The sequence below is a fragment of the Eptatretus burgeri genome, chromosome 2, assembly GCF_056783735.1.
Source record: "Eptatretus burgeri isolate ZD-2024b chromosome 2, Ebu_testis_v1, whole genome shotgun sequence".
Lineage (NCBI taxonomy): Eukaryota > Metazoa > Chordata > Myxini > Myxiniformes > Myxinidae > Eptatretus > Eptatretus burgeri.
The window spans coordinates 98,970,343-98,982,524 of NC_140962.1; the positions used below are offsets into that span (position 1 = coordinate 98,970,343).

At 47.5% G+C, this 12,182-nt stretch overlaps 1 protein-coding gene across 1 annotated transcript in view; it reads left to right on the forward strand.

The window, feature by feature from the left end:
• Positions 1-1,758: 1,758 nt before the first annotated feature.
• TAFA5 (TAFA chemokine like family member 5) overlaps positions 1,759-12,182 on the forward strand; it is a 209,075-nt gene continuing 198,651 nt past the window's right edge. Inside the window, exon 1 of the mRNA XM_085870457.1 lies at positions 1,759-2,409. Coding sequence (XP_085726583.1) covers positions 2,322-2,409 — 88 coding nt within the window. The 5' untranslated portion in view covers positions 1,759-2,321. The remainder of the gene's footprint in view (positions 2,410-12,182) is intronic.

The window sequence follows — 12,182 nt, forward strand, 5'->3', positions numbered from 1 at the left end:
CCAAGTTCAATTCTGGAACTTAGATTTTTTAAAATTGGGTTTGTTTTAGAGATTCTCAAGGTTATGGCATCTGCAAAACCGAAATAAAGCCACGAACACTGGCGTCTCCGGGCGTTTATAAGCATTGCAATGTCCCCAGTGATTTGTAGATATGACAAACAGGGATTGGAGAAAATGAGCGAGGAAAGTGAAAAAAAAATCGTTTAGAAACCGTTGCGGCCTCTTCCAAGTCAAGGCGAGGTTGAGCATGTCACAAAACATGGCGGTTTCACACTCAAGCAAGGTAACCCAGGATACACCTGAAGACCCCATTAGCGGTTGATGTAGCCGAGGATGCGCTTGATGAAGGATATAATTAAATAAGGCCGTTAATTATCTTCAAAGGGGGTGTTTTAATTAACTCAAACACCCAATTTTCACTCTTGCACTTCCTCGGAGTTCCCTTAGTATGCATGCAAAGTTTCAGGCGATTTGGTTTAATGGTTTTGGAGTTATGGAGGACGGACACACACACACACACACACTTATTCGTGTAGATTTTAAGTCTTGGTTCAGGGGGGGGCATATGTGGTGAAGAGTGCGCTTCTGGTTTTATTTTGCTTTGTATACATAGTCGAGGCTCATGGAAGACATAGTACTAGTAATTAACCCCCATTTACTCCTGTCATTTTCGTAACAATATATTTTTTATGAACCAGACTCAGTGGTATAATGGTTAGAGTGTCCGCTCTGAATCTGGGAGGACACCAGAAAAATAGTTCGTGCCCTTTCCTTGCTTGACTCTAAGCATTTAAAACGACAGAGCAGGGACAAACAATGCTGGGAAGGCAATGGCAAACCACCCAACACGACCCTTGCCAATAAATTGCCTCGGCAGCACCAATGCTCCGTGAAGAGTACGTTACATCAAAAAAAAATATACATCCATACTTTCGGGTCGAGATGACGTCACACAATACAAGTCGTCATTTCACAGTGTCGTCACGTGCTCCGGGGAAGGGCAGAAAGAGATAAAATTAGAGAAAACAGACGGTGATCCACAGAGACGCCTCTGGTGTGCCCACGCACATTGCACGGATCATCGAAAAATACTCAAGAAAAACAATAACGAGGTTAATGACAATGAATTTGCGTGACGTAGAAGGTCTTGTGCATGAATTGTTGTTCAAGTTTTTTTTTTCTGTTAACAAGACCCCCGTCAAAGCCGCAGCTCGGTACGGATCGAACAACATGCGTACGCGTCGTTCCGTAAGCGCACGAACGACCATTTGCTCGGTTTGTAATCCCATTAAGGCCTTTGACCTTTTATCAACGCTCTGAGAAACCGTTTAATTAACTTCGTATTGTCCCTGCACTCGGAAAAACAAATTATTTTCAATCAGACCGTTGTGTATGACGTGCACAGGTGATTTGGCGGGAAAAGGTGGACCGTGCGAACTTGGCGTCCAAGCTTGCTGATGGCGATTATCCCGACGTTGACCGCATCTCCACCATTGTGCGAACGCAACCACGATTTGTCATTTCATTATTTCGCCGAGAAAGGCGAATATAAACGATCTCTTTTAATTCCTCTCGATGCACGTGCACCGATCTGTTCGCGGCGCTCAAGAGCTGCTGCTGACGAGCTCCGCGGAGAAGAATTCCACGCCGTGCAAGGCGGGGGAGAGTGGGGGGTGGGGGAGCTACGGGGTGGTGTGGTGGGGAGGGGAGGGTGACGGGTGCAGGGGGACATGGTCGCTTTGCGCTCGAGTACCGCAGTCGAATTGGCACACAGACAGACAGAGAGAGGGAGTCCGGGAGAAGAGAAAACCGTCGTTTGGTGTTGCGCGCCGTCTCCCCTCCCGTTCCCGCCCAAACACCCTCCTCGTGGCCGATTCCCGCCCAAAAGTCCCCGAGGGCGTGCGCTCGCTCTCACGACCACCGTCCGCACCGCGTCGGATTCGGGAGCAGCCGCAGCGTCGCGGATCGGCGGCCGTTTGCCCGTGCGGCGCTTTTCTCCGCCACCCACGGAGCATGGGAACCGCGACCTGAAGGTTGAGACTTTTCAAAAAAGCTTCGCCGACTCGGCGTGCTCAGCGAGCAGTGTTTTGAGTCCACGCACGAATTGGCGCGCACGACCCGGGAATCAACCCCGCTCCAAGTTTCCGTCAATTTGGAAAACTCACCCCCCCCACCTCCAAGGGCTTCGTTCTGCGCTCGCCGATCCCCCGAACCGAGGGGGTTTCGAGAGGCTGCTGGCGCGCTTTGACAAGTGCCGGGGATCGCTGTGCGGGCGGCCGCGCCGCCGCCACGGATGCGGTCCCGACGTGGAGCCCGGCGGCATGAGGGCCGCAGCCGAGGCCAGGCGGAGAGTACCCTGCGCGCCCTGGCTCTGCCTCCTGCTCGCCGTGCTGCTCGTTTCGTGTTGCAGTAAGTGAAGCCTGCACGGGGCTCGACACCTCGGGCCGCATTTCCACTGCACTGACTGACTGGACTGAGTGACTGGACTGAGTGGCTGGACTGACTGGACTGACTGACTGGACTGAGTGACTGAGTGACTGGACTGACTGACTGACTGGACTGACTGACTGGACTGACTGACTGGACTGAGTGACTGACTGAACGTTTTTCACCGACCAATCAAGAACCAGAAAATTAACAGCAGACGAGAGATACCTGATTGGAGCAGAAATTACCTCATGTCCACCCAGTCAGTGTGTGTGTGTGCGTGCGTGTGTGTGTGCGTGTGTGTGTGTGCGTGTGTGCGCATGTGTGTGCGTGTGTGCGCATGTGTGTGTGTGTGTGTGCGCGTGCGTGAGCGAGTGTGTGCGTGCGTGTGCGTGCGTGTGTGTGCGTGTGTGTGCGTGTGTGTGCGTGCGTGTGTGTGTGTGTGTGCACGTGTGTGCGTGTGTGTGCGTGCGTGTGCATGTGCGCAGTGGAATTGCATCGCTTGAGTGCGGAGTCGATAAATACGCTTCCTGAAAATTCAAAACAACCATAACGCCGTTGATTGACCACAATCCATCTCACATCCGGTCATTTTCCATCACCAATTGTGTCCTCTGGAGAAATCGCCGCTTAAAAAAATAAGATGTCACGCACCTGAGGTGACGATTGGACCCGGCAGTGGTTACAAACATGATGAATGTTTGCTCGTCCGTCCTCGATCCTTTAAATGTTGAGCGTCGAGTAAGGAAGCAGCAACGTACCATTTTTAAAGTCTTTTAGTATGACTCGGCCGGGATTCGAACCGGCAACTACCCCCCCCCCGGCTCTGACCGTTAATACACGACCGAGAGAGAGTCTGCCACTCACCGCCAGTCCGATGAGGGATCTACCGGGTCTGTACACCAATGACAGTCCGGACATGAGCGCCTTCCCCGAGCGATAAACGGACGGATTTGTATAATTATATGGGTACCAGTGTGGCGCAACCTCCAGACGTGTCGATCCCCAGGGGGGGGGGGGGCTCGCTTTGTCCGCGAACATCTTGCAGGTTCTTTGGATGTACTTATAAAAAACACGTCTTGATTCGTTTCCTCACGAAAGATCGATTGAATTACGTTTTCACGAGGAAACATTGTGAACTAGGACACTCGGTAGAGCGCGTACTTCCGCCACGCAACGCCTGATCCACGAGAACGTACAGTTCTTGAATTATCGTGGCTACACAGTTAACCATGTCGTTTTTGGCCCTATCTCTCGATGGTGAAGAATCAGTGAAAAAAAAAATTAAATAATTCTCAAATCTAGATCCGGATTCAGATCCTCACCCACAATCGAATCAATTCGTCCTTGACGCACACCCAACGTGTCCATCAAGTTTCATCCGAATCCGTCAACAACTTTTTGAGATGTTGTGCCACATATCAGAGCAACCCCATCTCTCAATGGTGAAGAATCACTGAAAAAGTTTTAGTAGTTGGATCCGAATGTTCACCAAAATCTAATCGGTTCGTCCGTGTTAGAACTGTCCGCATGAACTCCGCACGAACCTGTCCACAAAATTTCATCCGGATCCGTCCACAACTTTTTGAGATATCCTGTATCTCAAAAATATCCTGTATCTCAGAACAGACAAACAAACAATTGAAATTGCTGGTTGAGCAAGGAATTTCCGGAATAACTTTGTCATATCTCCATGATCTCTGAAAAAACAAAACCTGGAAATCAATTTGGTTCTTACAAGTCGATAGTGCTACTGTTTAATGAGTTATAGCACTTAGTTTGGTCATGATCATAACTTGGAAGTCAATCGGACTTGAAATGGCGTTTTTATCGCAATTTGAAAGGTTTGACCCGAACCCACTGACATTCGACCCCCGACCGCTAAGAAGGGTGTTGGTGTGACACCCCAATGAGACATGTGGTTGGATGCAGTATTGGAAGATGCACATTTTGGATTTGGTTTGAAGTCGATACGACCATTCTAGCGGACATTATTGCGAAAATAAGAATTTTGGCTTTTCGGTGACCTTGACCTTGACCTTTGACCTAGATTCACCAAAAACGACAAGTGTCTAAGGTGGACCATGGCCGACATCTGTACCCGGTTTGGTCATGATCGCTGAAACGGTGTGGCTGTGACAGGGTAAACAAGCAGACAAACAGACAGACAAACAGACAGACAAAAAGGGGTGAAAACATAACCTCCTTCACCTTCGATGGTGAAGGTAAACAGCTGGGAAGATGTCGTTCAAAGGAAGTTTAAAATGATCCAATATATATTTATATATATATATATATATATATATTGTGACTGTATTTGTGTCCACGTGAATGGTGTAGCAATTGCTGTACATACACATACACATACACATACACATATACACTTGGCTGCAAATTGTGTTGGAAAAGAACGTCCGCATGTTCGGATCTCGTTGCTCGAACCTTTTGAACATCCCGTGTAAAAGTTGAACACGATGACTCCTAACCCTCGCTTCCAGCAGTGCCTGCATTCTACAGGTATTCGCATCGCCATCGGTAGTGATCGACACGCTGCGTCATATTGCGAGTTGATGTTTTTCTGCTTGTGCAATCGACTCGATTGGGTGCTGAGTATGACGTCACTTGTTACCTGTTATGAACGTCGATGTAAGGAGGCTCATGCAGCGAGGATTTCAGGAGGAAGAGACATGAATGGCGGATTTTTTTTGTTTTGAACAACAATCACAGCATTTACGGAGCACTCGTTTACTCTCATTGTCTTGTTTACGCTCCGAGCGAGGAGATTGCTCCTGCGCTCCTGTGCTTCGTGCTTCCAGGCCGTACGCAACCAATTTGACGTCGGCGATCCCCGAGGGTCGGGCGCACGCGCTAAGTTGAATCCCCGAGCCCCATTGGTCGCGGTGCGGCCGCTCCTCGCCGAGTGGCCAATCAGCGTGAGGGGTGAGCAAGGCGCTGGCGTTGCGCGAGCACACGGCGCCCGTTCTGGAGAACGTCCATGATGTCAATAAAGTGCGGGCGTGGTTACCAAGGCGGCCGCCCGTTCGTCGAGCACGAAGCGGTGTGCTCAGGTCGACGTGCTTCTCCATTTTGTTAACGAACTTTCACAACGACCCCCTCTCCTGGCTCTCATTCATAACTGGCAAAGTGAGAATGACAGTTGCATTGATGTCCAGACTGTTTCAGCTGATATCCTCACTGTGGTTTTGTTTGTGCGACGACCCCCTCGTGCTCCCTCACATTGGCTAAAATTACAGCACGCGTGTGCTCAATAAAAAAATCTCCATGAAAGCGAAGTTTCCATGAAACAATGGCCGAAGGAACGGACGTGAAGTGGATGTTGTCAACAACTATCCCAGGAATTGTGTGTGGAGGAGTCGAAAGACTCCGTGAACTCCGCACGAATGTCTCTCCCAAATTGTTGAACAAACTTTTTAAAATCAAAATCGAAGCCTTGGGAGTGACAAGCGTCACACACAATGGAAGGATGAAATTGCACCTGCTGCACGACTCGAAGCAACACCTGGGTTGTGGTTTTATTTATTATCAAATGCTTCGCTCCTATCGGCTGTCCACTCTCAACTGCTGGATTTGACCGTGGGAATGTTAAACTCCGCAAAAACTATCTCGGCTCGAACTTTCATCCGAGGAAATTGAGATCGTCTCATCACTTCGAACTCTGCCGTTGAGTCCGTTTGTATGTGCACGCGATCCTCGGCCAGGTTTCACTCACTGACGGCTTCTCACCTCCCACGGTCATATGATCTCCAAACCGTGGCTTCAACAAGCAGCCACACCGTGCGACGCAACAACAAGCGCTCGTGCTTCGCGAGTTACGCGGCATGTGCTTGTGCTTGTGTCGCGCGACGCACGCCACGAGGGTTCTGCGAGGGCAAGGATCCTCCTTCCGAGAATGCAGGTAAAGGAGGTTCACGATTTCAATGGAGCCTCAATCGAATCGGCAGCGACTATGCCGTACGTATGTTACAGTGAGTGTGTCGCCGCTGCAGGAAGCAGTCGCCACGTTTGTTCGCCCCTCCCCGTAACAATTCCCGGAATGCAAATGCGTGCAGATGTGACGTGCAACGCTCCCTGCAACTCTTGCTGCTCAGTTTGACACGTCGTACGTACGTCGGCAATCATCAGCGACGGACACCGACGGCAGCAAACGGGACACATTGTGTTTTAAGCTGAATACGAGGACTTGCTCGACGGGCTGAAAGATTCACGATTTGGTGGATACGTCCGAGCTGCCTCATGAGACGTGTGCAACGTGGTGCGATTGTAACACGGGTAGCCGTCTCCTGTGAGCACGTGGGGCTCTAATCGAATCATTGCTCCGTGCGTGGGTATTATTACTCACCTCGTGCGTTGCCGGAAACGCCCATCCCTCGCGCGCGCGTGCATGCCGATCTGGGGGCGTGGCTTGCATGATTTGACGAGAGAGTTACAGTTCGTTTGCCTCCATATATTACGTACGAATATTTTGTTCTCTCCTCCTCTCTTTCTCTTCCACCGTTTGCAATCATGTCGGCTTCACAGGTTATGGTTAGCAGGTCCATTTAAGCCTCTTATCGCTTCACGGTTAAGGTGGTCTTGAGTCCTTGTCGACTCGTTCAATTAACACCAGGTGGGTTGACTCAGCCTGTCATCCTCCCGAGTTCGACATAAATGAGTACCAGCTTACTGGTAACAGGGGCACTGCATCAGCGGCACAGTTATGCTTCCAGAAAATGATGCAACCGATAGCCAACAGGCTGCGCACGAAACGGCAGGTGCATCGTATAATTTCGGAATGGCACTTTCTTCCGATCCGATGTGCCATACGTCCATCCGACGGTCGGCACGCACACTGGATGGAATCACCCTGCATGTGAAATGCAGGCATGACAGTTTATAGGTGGGTCGGGATTCGAACCTGTGCTAGACAGCTTGGATCCTCTCGGGTCATCCTGCCAGTCTGGCACTTTCTTATCGTGTGTGATTTTGGAAAACTCAGTAACAACGTTGGAGGTGAAGACGTTTTTCTGTCTTCACTGTCTGAGCTCCAAACAAGACAACCACCTGAGACATCCGATGTTGTGGACGTACCTTCCGCCCGATGTGACAGGTGATTGTCAGGATTGCTTTCAGGTAATGTGTGCAGCTTGTTTGATTAAGCCATCCTTAAATTTGTGTGTCACTCTCCTGTGCTTGAAAATGTGTCGTTTGTTGAGCGTCAGCTTCAACGGTCACAGGTGATCCAATTATTATTCAACGGTCACAGGTGATCCAATTATTTGACGGTCACAGGTGATCCAATTCCTCCTCTTTTTATTTATTTATTTACTTTTAAATTTTTCTTCCAGGACGGTGTTAGGACGTTTTGTTTGCATCGTCACACTCTTCTACCTGTCTTTTAACTTGCATGTGTCCGTGTTTGTCCGACAGGATGGTGCGACGGGAGGCGCAATTTCCTCTAAGCTGTCTAGCCTGGGCTATATTCCCCACTCGACGAAGTGAAACCGATTGATGTTTGCAGTCAGGGCGTTGCATCGCAAAGTGCACCGTCCCTCTCGGGTGGACGTAAGCCGGCCGTCCGATCTGCTCGTATTATCTGGTGGACGTTAAACATCCCACAGTGTTTTTCACGAATATGTGGCGAGTCATCGCCAACGTCGTGAACAAATTGCTGCTCTGACGATGTGTGCTTGAGGAGGCAACGGCAAACCACGCAGTGTAGTCAGTCCTTGCATCTCAGATGAAACTGCCTTGAGGTTAAAAAAAAAAACAAGAGAGGGACAGAGACTGGAAGAGATGGAGGGAATTTCGTACGTTTAAATGATCTGTTGTATTTTGTCTTTTGTCCTTTTCAATCATTTTCAAATCGCGTGCGTGCTTGCGTGCGTGCTTGCTTCCCAGGGTGATTGAAAGAATTGCGTTTTTCTGCTTGTTTTGTGCTGAATGTTTCATCGTGTGTTTCTTGTGACTACAGAAATACACTGATATAATCAAAGTATCTTCAACATCGTGATGTGGGTTAGCAGAATGAATGAATGAATCACAAAGAATGACAGCTTTAGTTGCGTTGTGCAGTCGAGATGAACTTGTGAAGTTGGATTACATAACATAATGTATTTGTAACAAACATTAGTTCGACAGGATTGTGCGTAGGTAGCACACCTGTCTTATTGAGTTGTCTAGCCAGTCTGGGTTTGATTCCCAACCTGATAACTGTACAAACAGTTGCATTGGTGTTCCACGGGCAGGGTGGTGTTGCATCATGAAGTGTGCCATCCCTGAGATGGATGTATTTCGTACGAAGGTCCCATCTAATCGGCTTGCTGTTGGCTTGTTGGTTAAGGTGACTGGCTTGAGATCTTTGGATCCCGAGTTTGAGTCCCTGTCATAATTTTACACCACCGTAAAATATATATATATATATATATATATATATATATATATATATATATATATATATATATATATATATATATATATATATATATATATATATATATATATATATATATATATATATATATATATATATATATATATATATATATATATATATACACACACACATCACCAGGTGAGTTGACTCGGTCTAGTTCTGCCATTCTTCTGAGGTCGGCAAAATGATTACCAGTTGATGAGCCATTCGAGTATCCTACGTCGGAGTGCCGACCTGTCCAGGATTGTGCCCTGTAGTAATTAGAAAACTGCCCTCTGCGTCTGAAGACGTGGAAGTGCTTCTTATTCTTCTTTTTCTTTCTCCTTCCAGGCTCATAGAGGAGCTGAACAACGGGGGTGGGGCAGGAGGTTTACAGATTACTGAAGTGTACTGGTGGGGAATGAACATACACGAAGGAACGATGCAAAAACGACTTACAATGGCTTGATGAAGGAGGGAAGTAATCAGTGTTTCAAAGGAATTGTAGACGTGTATGAAAATTGTAGACGTTTGGAAGATAAAATATAAAGAAAGAATGAACTGAGGATGAGATGACGGACACAAGGGGACAATTCCACAATCACGAGAATGGGGGAGACAAATGCATACAGATGGACAATCAGCCTGGACTTTGGGAGGATAGGCAGATGGGGGTTTCTGGGTGTCCTGCGTGCTAGCAACAGTCGGTCAGACGTTAAAGATCCCACCATGTCCTTTACGAAGTGTCGGTGAGTTATCACTGGCACACAACACATTACGACATTCCTGCCCGAATTACCTCCATAAAGCTTCGCCGGCCGGTTCGTGAACGACTTGGGCCAAAAACATTCTCCTGCCGACCCCACATGAAGGTGGAATTGGGATGTTAAGGAAGTACCAGAGATTATATCATACGTTTGTTTAAACGTGACCACTTGGCGGCACAATCCTGCGTTTAACGTCAATTGCTTTAAGTAATGATCGCTGTCATCAATTTAGATTACTCTGTACAGATCCATCACTTATCCGTGTATTCTGGTCCACACGGAATCGCTGATTTCTAACAGGTGTGAATTTTATTACCTCTGCCACCGAAGATGGAAGGAGGTTGGTTATGCTTTCACCTCTGTCTGTGTCTGTCTGTTTGTGTGCCGGATATCTCAAAACGTTTTGTATGGATTCGGATGAAACTTGGTGGGCATGTTGGGTGGTGTGTGACGATGACGAATTGATCCGATCTTGGTGAAGATCCGAATCCAGATCTGGATGCGAGAATTATTTAATCTTTAAAGTGATTCTTCACCATTGAGAGATAGGGCCAAAAACGATATATAACATGATATTTCAAAAATGTATTGGACCCGATACGGTCTCGTGGATCAGGCATTACGTGGCGGAGGTATGTGCTCTACCGAGTGCCCTTCTATTTCCTGCAACGTTGTGTTCCATGAAAAGAATATTATTCTATTTCTTCTTCAACAGCCACTATTATTCCCATTTGTGGGGTTGGCCGGTGGAAGCTTGGCCCACGTCCTGTTCGACTAAGTAGTTTGGGCAGGAATTTGGAATTTGTTCAGGGTTCTGGCAAGAGCTTGCCGACTCTTCGCAAAGACACCATGGGATCTTTAAACATCCACCAACTAATGCTGGAAGACGAGAATCTCATTTAATGTCAATCCGAGAGAAGACACACATTGATGAATTACCTGCCTGTGAAACACCCGGATGACAGTTTATACTTGGGTCGGGATTCAAACCCAGATGGAACATGTTTGAGGCAAGTGTGCATACCTCTAAAGTATCCTGTGAGCACCCATGAAGAGGAGATTGTTTATCTTAAAGCACCTGCTCAACTTCTAGGGTCGATTAAGCTCTTGCTCGTATATATGTGCGTGATCATTGTCCAATTACCTTTCGGGTTGAGGTTTCTTGCACAGATCTACTGAACAAACTGCACCACTGAAATTGCTTGCTACCAATGGCTGTTGATTTGAGCTTTTGTACTACGTCTCGTCTGGTGCCGATTGCAAGTCTTGCAAGTATAACGTACTCCTTGAGAAGGGTAAATGCATTGATAAAAACAGCTGCCTGGGCACTGCAGTGCACCGGAAGGTTTGCCATTGCCTTCCTCGTGGGGTCGGGATTTGAACCTGGTCCAATCACCAGGTTACAGTACCGAAGTTCAATCATTCCATGTAAACCTGACCCTTATATTGAGATGCAAGGATGCTTTTAAGGTACAAGCTTGCTTATGCATTGCACTTTGTGGTGACGACGACATTTTACACAGACATTTTTTGGAGATAGATAAATATTTATTTATTATATATGCACTGAGGTATGGGAGCGGGGGAGGGATGTTTAATTGAGATTATTTTGGGGTTGTTTTCAGAAATGTAGACTCATGGAGTAACGAAACAACAGAGGGCAGCATGTTCACAGAATGACAGGGGATGTAAGGGGACTCAATAGTGGAGATCGGGGTGCTTTGTTGGTTATATTTATACAAGAACTAATCAAGGGATGAAGGAATAGAGGTGAGTACAGTACTGTATTCATCTCAGAAGTTGGAAGAGTAACAAGGGATGAGGTGATTGAAATTGAGAAAAGGAGAGATAGACACATACACACACCCACACAGCACATAAATTCCGAAATAAAAATATAATAAAAGAGATACCAGTGAAGGCCAGAAGATGAGCAGAAGGAGAGATGAGGAGGATGGGAGCCAAGCGCTCCAGGGGTGGACAGAAGGATGGTGGAAAGGTGGCTGCAATGGCATGGGGAATAACTGTGTGAGGAAGCAAGGGTTTGGCATGTGGGGCGTCGCTGTGGACCCAGCAGCAAAGGAAAGGTGGGACAGAGGGAGAGGGGACGTGGAAACACCCTAATGGGGAGGGGGAACAGACCTGACACAATCATGGACCAAGTGAATACACTGACACAGACTAAGGGGATGAAAACGATGGATGATACCAGGCAGACGGATGGAGGGGAACAGAGGGGTGAAGGAGAGAAAGAGAATGAGGATGACTAGGAGCAGCGAAGACTGGAAGAAGAGCTGGCAAACAAAATGGTAAAGATGAGATTGACACCATTCAGGGAAAAGACCACAACTATACAAAATAGAAAACAACTGAAGGACAAAAATGCTATTTGGGAGAACCAACAAAGCACTCGAGATTGGTACCAAAATCATCCTCATTAAAGGACCTCAGCACCGTGAGCTTTGCAGTGGCACTGCTCATACAAGAAAAAATAACATGAAAACAACATCACAAGAACAGCAGTCAGAGACCAGGCACCACCATGGAAACTGAGGCCAGAGACACAAAGGGGCAAC